Here is a 17,292-nt window from a genome sequence, read left to right on the forward strand (position 1 = left end):
GAGTTTTCCCCCCATAAAATAGCGTCTTTTGGGACAAATATTTGCTTTCAGTGAGTGGAAGAATTTCTCTCTCTGGGTTTTCTCTGTTAAGTGAGTGGCAGAAGCAGCACATATATGACCAAACCACACCCGACACATCCACGGACCGATTGCCTTACACTGTGATGTTGCGTTGCCTGTTTCTGTGTTTTGAATTTTCAAAGTATGGCACCTGAGAACTTACATTTTATAGATCACCCCCCACACACTCTCTGAAAAAAAACTCTTTGGATCTACACGATTTACAAGAATGGCATATTTTGATTCAAAACGGCAAATTTCGCAAAAAAGTGTTTTGTTCGTAGGTATGTTAATTACACACTAAGTACCAAATGGCCTAAGTGCATTTTCGGCATGCCCTTTGCACTTTGCACGCTTCAGGGTATACTGTACATTAAAAACATAAAATAATTACCAACTAATTTTAGGCTGAAATGAAACATACCTGTCACGACAAGCGCCATCTGTCCTGCCTGCCACTTCCATTCTGATTTTTCCCCATTCTTTAATGCCATACTTAGCAACAGCATTTCGTAACAACTGAAATAAGAGATGTTTGTTAAAGTTGTGATAATTAATTTTCTCATTAACATTTGTAGTTTCAAATAGGAGAAAACTAGGGTGCGCCATACCTGGTCTTCCTCCTTGGACCAAGGGCCTTTCTTTATAGAGGGATCAAGAACAGATGTCCAGCGATATGTCAGCTGTGATGCATCACGACCCACCATGAAAAATGACACTATGGAGGACAAAATAATACATGTTATATTAGCTTGGTTTTCAGCAGGGAAAACGATGACTAACAATAAACATTTAATCCAAAAAACAAAATTCATTAGCTAAATGAATGAGTAGACCTATAGCAGATATGCAGACCTGGGGGCGTACTACAGAAAGTATCTTAGGTATTCACTTAAGAGTTCATATATTTAGTAAGGGTTTCTCGCAAATTGCCATTACAGAAGCAAATCTTACGTTGATTTAGGGTTCTTATCTCTATCTAGGAAATCACTCCATCGAGTTTGATAACCTACTCTCAGGTCTGTTTCTGAGCAACCGACAACGTGCGACAGAAAATAATGTTTTAATAAGCTATGTGGAATCATATTATATCTATAGTCTGCATTGTTAGTGTTTTGTTGTTGAGGTGCATTAAAGGTGGGGTAAATTACATTTAAGCATTTCACGCACACTCCAGACAAACTTACAATATGAGGAAAACAACAGTGCGATTCATCCTAAAAGGGCAATAATATTTTTAATGCTACACTTCTGCGAGACCATGTAAAGGAGTCAGTCAAATATAAAGTGTGCACTTTACTGTAGTGCCATTTTTGAGAGAATTAAAAAATGATCCCAAACGTATTTCCAACATCAAACGTTTTTGACTTGAAAGGTTAATAAATAATTGACTTCTATGGAGGACAAAATGCATAACGTGAGACTATTCATCTAATCACTGGAATAATGGCTCGTTCCTTTGAAAACTGCTAGTGTTTATTACAAGTAAAATCTGACAGTAATGTGGGTTTCCCCAGTCGTTGTTTAGGTATGTTAAGTCGTTTTAGAAATTAAACCGGAACCTGATATCCTGACCTCTGACAACATTGAATGCTTGTGCACCGAGTCCATAGATTTTGACCTAAATGTGGTCCTAACTGAAATGACCATGGTAACCAAACAGTTACGATAAGATTTTCAAGTTACAATCTTTCTGTAATACGCCCCCAGGTGCATAATTTCACTCCAGCATTACAACTGATCAAATGGATCAGATTTATGAAAGAAAGCTAAATATACAACATCCTATACAAAAACATTATATGGCATTGTTATCGCACTCTGCATGTAAGGGATAAAGTTGCCGATTCTCATTTTTCCAACAAGATCTCTTAGGATCTGGTCTTCTTCCTTAGTCCACTCTTTCCTTCTGAAGGTCTTTGAAATGTAGCGCTGATACGTCTGGAAGCACATGAAAGCTGTTCTGTTGGTCTGGGTAATAAAGAAACAACATAAATAAGGCAATGTTATCATAATGACGTGGGTTCCATTGTTAAACATTTCAGTTTAAAAAGGTTTTGCCTAGCAACTTGAGGGCTCCAGACTTTGGGCATTTTTCACAACTAGTCATGCATATTCATCCTGCAATTTTTATGTTGAACTTTATATAGGGAGCGAGTCTACCAGTGTAGCCCTACATATGAGAGGAGGAGGGTCCGGGAGTGATCAGTCAACTGTGCAGGTCTTGCAGGGTCGAGGGAGAGAGAGTTTTGAGCAAGCAAATAAAATTAGCAAACAAAACATGGAAAACAGGAGATACACAACAGAAGAGGCGATTGGGACGATTTTTGACAATGAAACATGTGATGTGAGCCTGTGATTGCAATTAGACAGGAACTGCTTCAGACACCACCACATTTGAGTGAATAGTGCAAAAAACAAATGTACTACAGTATATTTTTCAAGTCTGAAGTCCTGGATTCTTTCGTTCTTTAGTTTTTTGAGAATCTCTAAATAAAAATAAGTAAAATATTATTTCAATTTTTTTATTTATGTCTATTTAAATTCTATTTACAAACTCACAACAAACAGTAATGGTCAATAACCTTAATTTATTTAAATAAATTTGTTTTCTGAAAGAAAATGATACCTTGCACGGGATGATGGCACAATGTGTTAGAATTTGACAGTAAAAAAAAAGTTTGCTTCAGGTTCTAAAGGGATAACCAAAATAACAACTAAGAAGAACCAAGCACTGGAGATTTGTGGTTTAAACATGGCTTATTATGTGACAGATGATACATCAGTAAGCAGACTATTTTCACAGATCGACTGATGTTCATTCATCTTAATTTGTCAATATAATGCGTATTCAAGACAATGATCTTGTAAACTTGTGTTTCATTGCTGTGGTCTTGGGTCTATCACACGCACACACCATAAAGATCAAAACAGCATTTGATGTTTGAAATGGATAAAAATGACACAATTTGGATGCCGAGACGTTTTCACAAACCACACATTATTACTTTAGACTTAGAAATGTTAGTGCGCACCGGACGTGAAGCGCAGCACCGCATCACTTCCACAACTCAACAGGTACATCGGATGCATACATTCTGCATGCGCAAGCTCAAGTTCAAACTACTCCTGATGCAGGATGGGCCACTTTAAAATAATTTTATTTAATTTTAGTTAAAGTAAAAAACATGTGGCTTTTGGACATGTGGTTTAAATTCGGTAGTGTGACCTCCGATGCACACCACGGGACTGACAGTGAGGAACACGGCGATGCACAACAGGGCTCTGCAGCAAAAGATAGAGTGCCAGTGCTGCTGCACTGATTGTGGAATTAAATTCTAAGATAAAGAGTGACTGTTTTGAGTGTTGATTTCATTCATTCGTTGTGTCAGTGAGTTTATTTTATTTAAAGTTATAGTTAAATAAATTGATTATTGTTTCTGTACGCTATAATGTCGGCTAAGTTATAATGTCGGTCTTGTCATCGACACTGTATGTTATGTTAGATCAGCAAGACACACCAACCAAAGACCCTGATCTGAGCACTCTGTTCCAATTTCTGCAAAGTCACACTGCCCTATAAACACATAGAAGGGAGGGGGAGTACTGTCTACAACAGAAAGTTAATTATTAATATTCACAGGCAGGACTCAGTTATTTAATATTAGTCACAAATATATATATTTCCTTTAACTAGGAATACATTTGAATAGGACACATGCTTTGTTAAGCATGGCTCTAAGAACATGCATATCAGCATCAAATTGAAATTGTTAGGTTGAGATTACAACCTGCTATTAAAAGCATGCACTGATAAAGACAAAATGTTTGTCATTTAAATGCATATTGTTACGGTAATTTGTAGGGGTGTGACAAGACAAATACCCCACGAGACGAGACATGTGATTGGGTTCATGAGACGAGATATTTATACTTTAAGAAATCCTCAATGATGTACTATATTAAAAAATAGAAAACAGTATTTTATTCAACTGAAAATTACACAATGCTAAACATTTTAAAATAAACTTCACAATCAACTTCTAAAAAAGTGCTGGTTGTTTTTCACCCATGCTGGGTAAATATTGCACAGAACACACTGCTGGGTTGAAAATGACCCAACTGCTGGGTTGTTTCCACTCATTGTTGGGTAAAGACAACTCGGCAATTTGGTTAAAAATAACCCAGCATTGGGTCGTTTTAACCCAGCAGTGTGTTCTGTCCAGTATGTCAATATGTTCTGTCCAGTATGTCAATATGTTCTGTCCATGGCTCAAAAACAACCCTGCACTTTTTAGAGTGTTGTAGTTGATGTCACTTTACTTTTTTATTTTAATTAATTTTATGATTTACAAGTGGTAGCGGCATCTTCAATACTAATTTTACCCTCACACTCTACACTTCAAAAAAAATGAAGAGTTTCCACGTAACTAGGTTAATTAGGATTTAAGTAACATTATTAAAATAAACTTAAGTATATTTCATAAGGATGGTGCAATCCTGTTTAGTTAAATCAGATTAACTGTTTTAATTTTTTCCAAAACTATAATGTTAATTATGCTTAATAATTCATGTAATTGGCATACTTTATATTTATGTAACATTAAATGAACTCACCCATTAGCTTAGAATGAACAAGTGCAAAAACACTGAAGTCATAACTGTTAGGGCATGTCCACACCGGGACGGGAATCACGCGCATTGATCGTCGACGTTTAACGCCTCGTGACTAAACAAAGGGCACCAATGTGAGTGTGCACACCGACGCGCAAAACGGCAGGTGTCATCGGGCTCGTTTTTTTGGTTTGACGCGCCACGTTAAAAACTGGCCGACCAATGTGATTGCCGCTTTTGTTCACATGCCTGAAGCTGCTGAAGTATAACACGACTTGGTGGCGCTCAAGCACAAAACAGTCTTGCCGAGCACACATTTACAAATAGGAAGCCTGAGGAATTCTTCTTCTGTGTGACAAGCGAGTGTCAGAAGCATAAAGTTGCGCAGCGCCACTTTGTGTACCGGGGTATTTCTGTTTTTCATTAAGCGCCATCTATGTCAGGGAGTGAATTTGCCCATTCACTCGGCTCATCGCCAGTGAAAATCGTTTGTGTATGTACGCCAATAAAGTTTCGAAAAACGTCCCGTTGTGTACGAGCTTTTACAGATGCATGTGCAAATACATGTACCACCTGTGGAGTCACAACCCTAGTACTTCGTTATGGATTTTTTATTATTATTATTTGTAAGTAGCACTGTTTATAATATAAAATGCATAGCTTGGCAATGATGATTGTCAGGGCTCGGGTCTAGCGCCACTGGTTTTTGTCCGTCTAGTCCTCTGTTTTTGTTTTGTCGAGCACTTGACAGTTGCCATGTGCTCAGAGTCCGTGTGTGTGGCCCCGCTCCCTTGTTATCCTATCTATGTCTCATTATTGATTTCCCGATTCACCTGGTTTTCCCCTTAACTCTCATTCTCTCAACAGGAGATTACTAGACGTTCGTCGCCGAGACGTTCGTTCTGGCTCCACCGAGTTTGACTCACAGCAGACGGAACCTCCGGTCAACTCTCTAGCCCGGTTGGGCTTGTTGTGGACTCTCTTGCCTCACTCACCTCCCGCTTGCTACGGGCATTTTTGGATTTTCTTTTTATCCCCTTCTACGGTCATTTGGCCGAGCGCTCAAGCCTCTGGTTTATTCACTGTCATGGACTTTATTTAGTGTTGTGTTTTTGTGAGTGTGGGATTTATACATTAAATCTGCTTACCCTGCAGCATTTGACTCCAGTGTCCTTCCTAACAGATGATGTTCATGCAAATCATAACAGTTGTTGAAAACTGCCTATTAATGTTTCTTAGTCAATCCTGCTCGGCGTAAATGATACTATCAGATGTTTATGGCTGCACTCATGTCCACACTGCATATTTCAATGTAACTAGCTAGGTGCACAAGATGGTACCAGTAAACCAGATGCCAGTGTGGGCATCCTTACTTCCAGTGTATAACACAGCATGGGAAAATGATACTTTTTGGATAGCAAATATTGAAAACACAAAAATATACAAAATAGAAATTTTGTAGATGGCTATAGAGCCATTTTGCCTCACTTCATTCTGAAACTCACATCTGATGTAAATTTTTACCACCTCTGACATGTATGCAAACTATCATTACTTTGAGCATGTTTAGGCTCTCAAAAATGTGATTCATTTTGAAGATTATAACAAACTGAGCAATTCCTCACATCATCAGTGCTCTGGCCATAATTAACAACATCCCTTTATCCACATTTCCCTATAATTCAAATACACTTCGAGTCTTATAAATAAACTATTAAGAGCAAGTTAATGTGCCTTAACCCGATAATTTTAAACAGTAACTCAGTGCCAAAAGGAAACTGAATAATTCATAATAATAATAATTAATTTCATTTTATTTATAACGCACTTTATATAAACAAGAATCCCAAAGTGCTACAGATTAAAGAAACTAATAAAAAAATAAACAGTAAATCCAAATCAATTAAAAGCTTGTTTAAAAAGGTAAGTCTTAAGGCCACATTTGAAAGCACCCAGTGACTGTGGTGACCTCAGATGGTCAGGGAGAGCATTCTACAGATTGGGAGCAGTTGAGCAAAAGGCCCAATCGCCCACAGTGTGAAGCTTGGTCCTGGTGGGTTTGAGGAGATGTGCTGAGGCAGAGCAGAGGCTACGTGTTGAGGTTTGTGGAGTGAGAAGTTCCTTGAGATAGGGAGGGGCATCGCCATAGATACACTGATGGGTGAGGAGGGAAACCTTGTACTGAATGCTGTAGGAGACAGGAAGCCAATGAAGGGATTTGAGGAAGGGAGTGATATGATTGTACTTGTGCACCCTCATTAGGATCCTTGCAGCACTGTTCTGAATATACTGCAGCTTCTGGAGGCATTTGCCGGAGATCCCGATGAGAGTGCATTACAGTAATCTAGCCTGGAAGAGACAAAGGCATGGATAAACTTTTCCGCATCTCCAAATGTCAGTATGGAGCGAAATTTAGAGATATTCCTGAGGTGAAAAAAAGACGTCTTGCACAGCTGATTGATATGGGCCTCAAAAGTCAGATTACAGTCCATTTTAACACCCAGGTTGGTGACTGTTGTAGAAAGTCTTGACCAAAGAAGGCAATGTTTTTATTGTGGATGTCCGGACCTGGTTTGAAGTGCCAACTAGAAAGACTTCCATTTTGGAGCTATTTAACTGCAAAAAGATTTGATTCATCCACGCCTTTACTTCCTCTAGGCAGGTAGTCAGAGTAGACAATGGCAGGGCAGCAGACGAAGTTGAGTTTGTTCTGATGTAGAGTTGAGTGTCGTCAGTGTAGCAATTAAATTAAATTTTATGCCGGCCAATGATACGACTGAGCGGAAGCATGTAGAGAATAAACTGCATGGGACCAAGCACTGAGCCTTGAGGGACGCCACAGGTGACATTATGTGTCAAGGATTTAGCCTCTCCCAACGCTACATGTTCAGTTCTGCCAGTAAGGTAAGGTAAAAACCAGTTGTAAACTAAATCGGAGAGACCTATGGTGGAGTGCAACCGGTGAAAAAGGATGTTATGGTCCATGGTATCAAATGCTGCAGTCAAATCCAGGAGGATGAGAAGGGATGGAGAGCCAGCATCTGCCGTCATCAGTAGGTAACTTGTGACCCTGACCAAAGCTGTTTCCATGCTGTGGCCAGGACGAAACCCAGATTTAAATTTCTCATACAAGTTGTTTTGTTTTAGATGAACCAAAAGCTGAGCAGCAACTGCTTTCTCCAGCACTTTAGAAAGAAATGGAAGGTTGGAGATGGGCCTATAATTTTCAAGGACTTCAGGGTCTAGTCGTTTTTTGAGAATAGGTCTGATGACAGCCGTTTTCAGTGTAGATGGGACATGGCCAGTCTGAAGGAAATGATTTATGACCTTAGTAATCAAGGGACTTATAGCATAGAGGTTATTTTTATCAGAGCTGTGGGAAATGTATCCAAAGCACAAGTAGCCAGTTTCATTTTTCTAATGATATTCTCAACCTCTTGCTGTGATATATTGGAGAAGCCACAGAGAGGTTGGAAAAACCCAGGCTGTAGGCCAACAGTCGGGACAGGTACTGGATGGTTATGTTCAATGCAGTTGTTTTGAAAGAAGGGAAAAAGATACATTTCTAGTTTCAATATTATTTGTTCTTCAGTCATTCCCCTTTAAAAAAAATGACCCAGATTTGGTTTTTGATTTCTGAAAATGTGTACATTTCACCAAAAGTTACAGACATGCTGTTGGAGCCATTTTTCATTTCATTCCCCGACGGGTGCCCAAAAAAATTACCGCTGCACATGCAAATTTAGTAAAAAACTATAGCAAAAAGTGCTTTTTCCTAATATTGAACTGTCACTATTGGCATAAAATGCATCACGGATTGCTAAAGTTAACAGATTTTACTAACAGATATACCAATGTCTATGTAACACTAAAATTAAGTTGCTGGTATACTTCACATGTCATTTTTTACCCCCTGTAATATGGCTCCAAATTTCATCTGAAAATGATCTTTTTTACCTCCCTCTACAAATTACAGGGTGTGAATAATTATTAGGTACAGGGCTTGACATTAAGTATCGTCATGTGGTTGTCATTTACAAATATGACTGATAAAAAATTATATTTCATTTGAAGTGTCAATATAATTGTTTCGGATCCTGATTGGTCAAGTTTGCTTATAAGCGTTTTACTTAGTGTCCACTGCTGCCACATAAATGTGTTAATACTCTTCATGATTGCTATAGAAGGGAAACATTAATTATTATTAGTGTCAGGGCTGTACGTTAACTTTTTTTGCACATATCATTGGTGCTACAGAGGCCAAACAGTTGTAGCACAAGTATTTAATGTAAATTGTCATAATTTAAATAAAAAAATATTTAAGTGCAGTTCATCACATGAATAGGCAGGTAACTGACAAATGACATTGTTGGGGCCTCATAAATTGGGGCCATATCATTTTTTGTTTACCTAAATTTTTTAACCTTACTATGGTATACTACAGTGTTAACTACAGTTTATCAATTTACCATAAGGGTACTACAATTTCCTTGAGCAAATACTACAGTATTTATTCATCTGAGTGTTCAAGTTAACGGGACTTTTATTTTGACGGGTCGTCGGGAAGATGCTCGAGTTTAAGTGTGTGCTTGACGATAGTTGTTCTCAAACAGAAAAATGCTCAAAATAAACTCTCCGAGCAACTCTGGAGATGAAGTCCATGTGTTTATATCCTCATACAGTGCAGACGCAGACAAATCCTCGACCATCACTCGTGTAGTATGTTAATCTGTGTTAATCGGATTCCACGTCCGCATCTACTAGTTATATGGACTCAATGCGCTGCGCCATTGATTATTGTCACACACAAACAAGCACAATCACGACAAACGCAATTCACACAAACAAGCAGCTCTGTCTAATGCACATATTCTTTTTATTCTTAGAACAGGCAGATTTTTTCATAGCACTGTTATTATTATTTTTTCCAGTTACTTGTCCGGTCGGGCAAGTAAAATTCACTCTCACTTGCCCATACAAAACATTAGGGGTGGGAACCATTTGGTCCCTCACGATTGATTCAGAATCGATTCTTAGGGTCACAATTCGATTCAGAATCGATTCTTGATGTACTAATTAGAATACAGAAAACGTCATTACGACGCATTTGCGCTCAGATACAGACTAATGTTGGCACTAGTCTTGGGCGATATGGCCCTAAAACTCTATCACGATAATTCCTGGTATTTGTTGCGATAACAATAAAAATGATGATATATCCATAACGCTATCCACCGTTGTTTTTTGCATCAAGTGATAGTAGCTGCATGTAGTCTAGACCCTCAGAAAAACAAATATTATCAAAAAGTAAAACTTACCCCAAATCAAACAGCTCCTAAAATATACCTACAGTATTTTATAAATATAAAATATAATAGTGAGATTCGACTTCAAAAGGTTGTAGTAAAGAAAAGTTAAATGAACTAAAGCTCAATAAACACATCACGTCATACCTAAAACTGTATATATTCTATTGTTGGGTGGAAACGATCGATCTTCATCACGCTGTCAATCACTCTCTCTTGAACTGTGTGAACCTTCTCTTCTCACAGCAAAATACACTGTATCTGTCTATGACTCGCGCTACAGAAATAGAACAGAAAAATGCGGATAAAAGAAATCTAATTAAATAATCCATGCTTTTATATGCACTCATATACTTATATATGCTCATAAACGTATTTAAAATAACGTCATACAAAATCGCATTTTGTACTGTATGTGAACAGGCAGCAGTGCTGTGCACGCTGTGTCGCTATGAAAGCACATGTGGGCGCGAGCTGCGCACGGGACGCTCCGTTCATGCTGTATATAACAGGCAAGAAATCATATTAAACAATTTGCCCACGCGCGCATAACATCTAACGAATGTTTAAATAAATACTTTTAGCCAAACTAAATGTTGTGGTGTAACTTATTATGACTATCAACGAATACTTAACAAACGAATTAAATAAAACGAAAGTGAAACTAAACATTAACTCGGATACATCTTCAGTGCCAACCTAAACGAGATTTAGAGCTCGTCTTTTAGTGCAAACTCTTTCTCAGCTTCATGTCCGCCCTCCGCTATACCCGTTTTCGCTTCACATATGAGCTGTGAATGGGTCTCACAAAGAAATATGTCATCAACTAGAATTTATCGTTTATATCGCGGGAAGACTAATTCCTATCGTGTGGGGAATTTCTACCAGTATAACGCAAACGATATAATATCGCCCATCCCTAGTTGGCACTTTCGCTTTTAGTCTTTGAACTGTCACATATTGTATTTTAATACAACAGGGTGCCAAATGAAGCCATTCTCATTGACATTTTCTGTTGTCAGATATTAAAACAAGTGTATAATAGTACATAAACGCGATTCATTGGTGCCACATGTTAAACGGCAGTCACTTTTACGAATTGACACATCCTCTGAGAAAATCATCATACACATAAGAGAGGTGATTTTGGCAATATTACTGTATTTGACTCGTGCAGCGCGTGTGAGCTGGGTAATAAATGGCGCATATTTTCAGAAGTATGATCATGTTCTTAACAATGACAACAATTGCACTCATTGACAATTCAGCTGCGGTATGGTGAATTGAATGCACCGTTTCTCCCTGCCGCTCGCTGCACAGAGTAGATGCAGAGAAAGACCATCCTGAAATGTATTTCGTTTATATTGAAGTTTAGTACAACAGGGCTGAATGGCTTTCTCTTTCTCTACTGCTCCTGTATGCACCGCTGTATCTCCGCGTGAGGTGTGCGCTCTCTAACTGGACCGGGTGCTGCACCCACATTTTTGTTCCCATGACATCACGTTATTATATTTACTTATGACATTTAAAATCTTTTTTTTATTTGTTAATCGATTTGAATCGCTATAAGACTGATTCGCGATTCATATGTGAATCGATTTTTTCTCCCACCCCTACAAAACAGTCACTTGTCCCGGACAAATGTTAATGTTGAGCCCTGAGGTACATTGATTTTCTGGTCATACTTTTTTCCAGGCACATTTTACCAATTCCTAACCACACCAATCTCAATAATAACTATTAATTAGTGATGCTTTGAAAAAGCATAACTATTGTTATTCGAACATACATACATATAATTATTCTTGTTCCGCCAAAAGTTTGGCATGCTACTTGTCCCACAGCTTTTGACGTAGACCCATGAATGAATACATCACATCAACGAGCCTATTCGGGAATGGTGTGCTATGACTTTTATAAGCGATCGTGTGGGGGGGTGCGATAGGGGGCGAAAAACCACCCGAAAAATCCCATTGACTTAACATTGCACCCAACTTTGAGGGATCGTAGCTCCGAGCGAGGATATCGTAGAAACATGAAAATAATACACGATTTGAAGGGGTTATCAGGCTCTATAAGAACATCACTCACAATGGGGTGTAAGTTGCACCCCTGGGGTGTGAGAGCCTCCCAAAATTTCCGTATACTTATAATGGCGCCCATAGACTCCCATTCAAAACCTAGATACCTATATATTCACGCATTATTTTTTCACTTTGGACCCAAGAATGACTACATCAAATCGAGTGGCCCACTGAGGAATGGTGTGTGATGACTTTTGGAAGCCATCGGGTGGAGGGGGTGCGATAGGGGGGCGAAAAACCCCCGAAAAATACCATCGACTTAACATTGCGCCCAACTTTGACGGGTCGTAGCTCCGAGTGAGGATATCGTAGAAACATGAAAATAATACACGATTTGAAGAGGCTATCAGGCTCTGTAAGAACATCACTCACAATGGGGTGTAAATTGTACCCCTGGGGTGTAAGAGCCTCCCAAAATTTCCCAATCACAGGAAGCATGCCCATAAGGTGTAAAACGTCCTGTGTTGAATATCTTAGCAGTACAACCACTTAGAGATAAGGGGGTGGGCTCATATTACTCAGGCTACCAATCAGTGTGACATGATCATTATGAAGTTATTAAGCCACGCCCATAGCAACCATTTACAGCAGCCTAGCAACCGATCCCATAGACTCCCATTATAAAAAGTACATGTGGATATCTTTGCAACACAGTGTCGTAGAGACAAGGGGGTGGGCTCATTTGACTCACACAACCAATCAGTGTCACAGGATCATCTTGAAGTTATTAAGCCACGCCCATAGCAACCATTTACAGCAACCTAGCATCCGATCCCATAGACTCCCATTATAAATGGTTCAGGTGGATATCTTTGCAACACAGTGTCATAGAGACAAGGGGGTGGGCTCGTTTTACTCAGGCAACCAATCAGTGTCCCAGGATCATCATGAAGCTTCGAAGCCACGCCCATAGCAACAAAACATGTCAGCCTAGCAACCGCTTAGCAATACCTATATCTCTGCATCGTAACATCGTAGAGAGACGGGGGTTGGTTCTTTACACACATAGCTTAGAGCATCATCAATTGGCAGATGCTAAGCCACGTCCATAACAACCAAACAGGTTAGCCTAGCAACCATTTAGCAACACCTATATCTCTGCATCAGAACATCGTAGAGACACGGGGTTGGTTCGTTTCACTCGTTTAGAGCATCATCAATTAGCACATGCTAAGCCACGCCCATTGCAACTAAACAGGTTAGCCTAGCAACTGTTTAGCAAAACCTATTTCTATGCATAGGAACATCGTAGAGACATGGGAGTTGGTTTGTTTCACTTGTGGCTTGAAGCATCATCAGTTGGCAGATGCCAAGCCACGCCCATAGCAACCAAACACATTAGCCTAGCAACCGTTTAGCAAGCCCTATATCTCTGTATCAGAACATCTTAGAGTCATGGCGGCTGGTTAGATTCATTAGTACTTAAAGTGTCATCACCCTAGTGCCGAGTTCCGCGGTTTGCCACGAAAGCATCACTCACAGTTTCTTTAGAAAATGTACTATCTAGTTTCGCTTTTACTCTCTGATCACATTATATTGTGTTTTAACACAACTGAATGCTATTTTCACATATTATCTGTTCTGTTGCAAGACATAAAATGAGTATAATATAGTGACTAAACACGACCAAATAACATCTCGTGTTTGATCCAACCAGCTGTTACTTTAACTGCTGCTAAATTCCTGATTTATAAACGTGTCATTGTCTGACAAAATCATCATACATTTACATTGAAGAGCGGATATATGAGGTGATTTTGGCTATGTTTTTCATGCAGCGCAGCCTTTACTGATGTTGCTCTTCTCATCAATAGCTGCGTTTACATGGACACATCGGATTGAATTTAATCAGATTGTGCAATCTGAATGTAGTGTTTACATGAAAGGTAAATTAAGTGATCTGATTGATGTGCGTGTTTACATGACAAGCTTCAAATCCGATATAAATCTGCTGACATGCGCACACTGCACAAGTGTTCACCTAAATACCCACTAAAACAGTGTTTTAAAGCACATGTTGTGTATATTTTATTTTACAAACGGCACTTTTTTTTTACAGTTTATAAAGGCAGAGTGTCTCGTGCCAATGAAGCACGAGCACATCCGATGCGGTTTTACCATTGTAAAACCATGACAACACTACCAAGACTCACCAGAACGTCTGTAGGCAAACAATAATTTAAAGGTGCTATGAATTAAAATCACAATTTTAACCCGAGCTTTTGTTATATAAGAGGGAATCGTGTCAGAACTGAAGACGCCCCTTGTTACTGAGATTGCATCTGTTATTGACACCAGGCCCAGCGAACGGCAGGTTCTGGAATGCACCTATCTATGACGACATTGATAGGTTGAACCCCACCTCCAAAGAAAAATATCAACGACTACTTCTCCAGCCCCGCCCACTGGTTTGCGCTTGACAGAACCAGTGGCACGGAACCAGATAGAGCTAGCAAGCAATAAACAAACATGTCGTTAAAGATAGCTAAATATTGTGCCATCCCAGGTTGTGGAAGAATACAGTCGCTGCATAACCTTCCTTCGGATTCTGATATTAGGAATGCGGGGTTAAAGTTTAAAGACATTCCAGCTCATGTGGGAAAAACATGGAGCGTTTGTTCGTTTCATTTCTCCGAGGATTCCTTCGTGAACAAGGCACTGGATTTGTGGAGATACTAAAATTAAAAGGCATTGCTGTGCCGTCCATATTGGATCCGATAGGAATGGCGCAGCAATCTTATGTGAGTAAAACATTTTTGTACTATGCGTCACTATTGCTTTGTTATTGATCGATTGATCTATGCACATGTTGTCTGTGATCTTAAGCCCGTGCGAATCGGGATCGGTGATTTGGCGGGCTCATATATCATTTTTCAAGGTTTTATCCACCGTTTGCGAATAATGTAGGCTGTTTGAAGTGTTTTGGTATTATTTCGGGTACTGGGTGATATCCATAAGTTACCGGGAGTCTCCCGTTTGTTTATTTATCATGGAAACTCATAACATTTGAGACCCGCGATCGCGGTGATCTTTTGTCCGGTTCGCGATCACGGGTCTCAAATGCTGACAGGTACGATCATATATCATTAAACGCAATACAACTATAGGCTATACAAACTATACGCAAAGCCTTGCCATCACATCCGCGAATGCGTCACATGAAATACTGATGTGGGGAGGTAATTTATCAATCACAGGAGGTCTCCAGATAATACTAATACTCTGCGAAAACTGTGAATGGTGCTAATGTGTAACCTAACGTTACGTCTCGAACCAAATTCACAGAAGGCTCCAACTACGCAAACTGCTATCCAATCAAATCGGTGGGTGTTTACTCAAAGTCTTCAATGTGGCACGCCCATTAAAACCGAGCGTTTGCAAAGCTGGCCTCAAAACCTGGGTAGAAAATAGCCTATTACTTATTGATTTTGAATGTAAAAACCACACGAACATCATAAGTAGATCTCATACAACAGTATAAAACAATAAACAACACCACGTCATTGCACCTTTAAATAAATGTTTAGCGACAGCTAATACCGAACTTTAGAAGTGATAATATGTGGATTCATATATCAGCATTAACGGTAAACAAAGACGGGCGCGGTGGATGCGGGTATCATTATAATATTCACAAAACGGCTACTCAAACAATGTTGTAAGCACAGAAGTGTTTATTTTATGTCACAGACACCAGCAGAATAATGTACAGTTAATAAACGCAAAATAATGTCTACATATCAATGAAGCAAGGTCGTTACAGTTAAACTATAGAATAAGATGCCCCATAATGTTCGTGCCGCTTCCTCTCTCCAGACCTTTGAGTCTCAATTTAAAACTCATCTATTCTGTTTGTTCTCTACATAACTCTTCTAACTCTATGCTTCCCCTTTCATCAACTTTCATCATATAATTGCGAGACCTTTTATTGTTAATTAACTGTAGTTTCTTGTTGTCAACACTTGTTTGTATGATTGTTCCCTCTGATTGTTTGATGTATTATGTTTGTCAATTTCTTGTATTACTTTGTAAAGTGACCTTGGGTTCTTGAAAGGCACTATAAAAAATAATCATATTATTATTATTATTATTACAGTGACTTGGTAAAACAGTTAATCCTTCCAAAGCACGTGTAAGTAAACGATAAACAAAATAAATGTTCAGTAGCCTACTACGAATATAAATGAAATTTTATGATGAGATATTTTAGCCTACAGTATGTTTGTACATCTGCAAATGTATCGTGTTTTAAAAAGGAACTGAGAAACTGCGGTTAAAAACTCACAGGGAAACAGTTAAGACATTTTAAATGCATAGAAACATTCATGTTCATTTTGTTCATGTTCGTGTTCACATTCATGCTTTGTCAGATTTATGGTTTTTGGTTTCTTTAGCAACAGCTGCTCCGTTCCGTGCGTCATGCCCTTACATCTGTACGAGCCAGCGTCGTCTTTGCACATGCGCACAACTTCCTACTTCGGTTTTTAATCTGATCAAGTGTTTACATGTCCTATCAAGCGGATTACAAACGGCATAAACCGCCCTTTACAATCCGATTGAAATTTCAATCGGCTTGGGTATTTTTAATCTGATTGACGTGTTTATATGGAGCGTTTTCATTCGGATTGGACTTTTAATCGGATTACACTGGTCCATGTAAACGCAGCTACTGTGTTGTTGTGTTATGAGCGCTTTTTTATTTTAGATGCGAGTGATAGTTTTATTGTAGATAAACAAAAACACCCACTGATATTAAAGGAATTGTGTTCACAACAAACAAAGGAAGAAAGTAGCTTTAAGAAACATGTGCTTTGAATATAGTAAAGTGGTGAAAAAGAGTTTACATATAATGTACAATATAAATAATTAAATAATAAACAATGTATTAATTACATTAATTTAATGTAAACAATTTGTATTAATTTCTAATTGGTTTATTAATGTATTAAACACATTTGAATGAAGTCTTAGTGATTATTTTTTCTTACCTCACCCCATGACTCTGGTGCTACCAAATTAAGGGCTGGTGCCACCAACCGAATAACTTTGTAGCACCTGTGCCACATCTCTCAATTGTTTGTCTAGAGCCCAGACCTATAATGTTGAACTTAGAATTTTAATTAAACCAAAAACATATTCAGTTATACAATTCTGTAACGTCAATTCTTTTGGTTGGGGGTCTCATTATTCTGATGTTTGATTGCATAACATTTATGGTTAATTTCTAT

General features: G+C 38.7%; 1 protein-coding gene across 2 annotated transcripts in view; it reads right to left on the bottom strand.

The window, feature by feature from the left end:
- Positions 1 to 17,292, bottom strand: part of snapc4 (small nuclear RNA activating complex, polypeptide 4) — a 109,974-nt gene that overhangs the window by 52,146 nt on the left and 40,536 nt on the right. For both annotated transcript variants that reach the window (XM_057358643.1, XM_057358652.1), the window contains 3 exons: positions 1,881 to 2,031; positions 672 to 778; positions 485 to 579 (listed from right to left, as the gene is read on the bottom strand). In XM_057358643.1, coding sequence (XP_057214626.1) covers positions 485 to 579; positions 672 to 778; positions 1,881 to 2,031 — 353 coding nt within the window. The remainder of the gene's footprint in view (positions 1 to 484; positions 580 to 671; positions 779 to 1,880; positions 2,032 to 17,292) is intronic.

The sequence above is a fragment of the Triplophysa rosa genome, linkage group LG2, assembly GCF_024868665.1.
Source record: "Triplophysa rosa linkage group LG2, Trosa_1v2, whole genome shotgun sequence".
Classification (NCBI taxonomy): Eukaryota; Metazoa; Chordata; class Actinopteri; order Cypriniformes; family Nemacheilidae; genus Triplophysa; species Triplophysa rosa.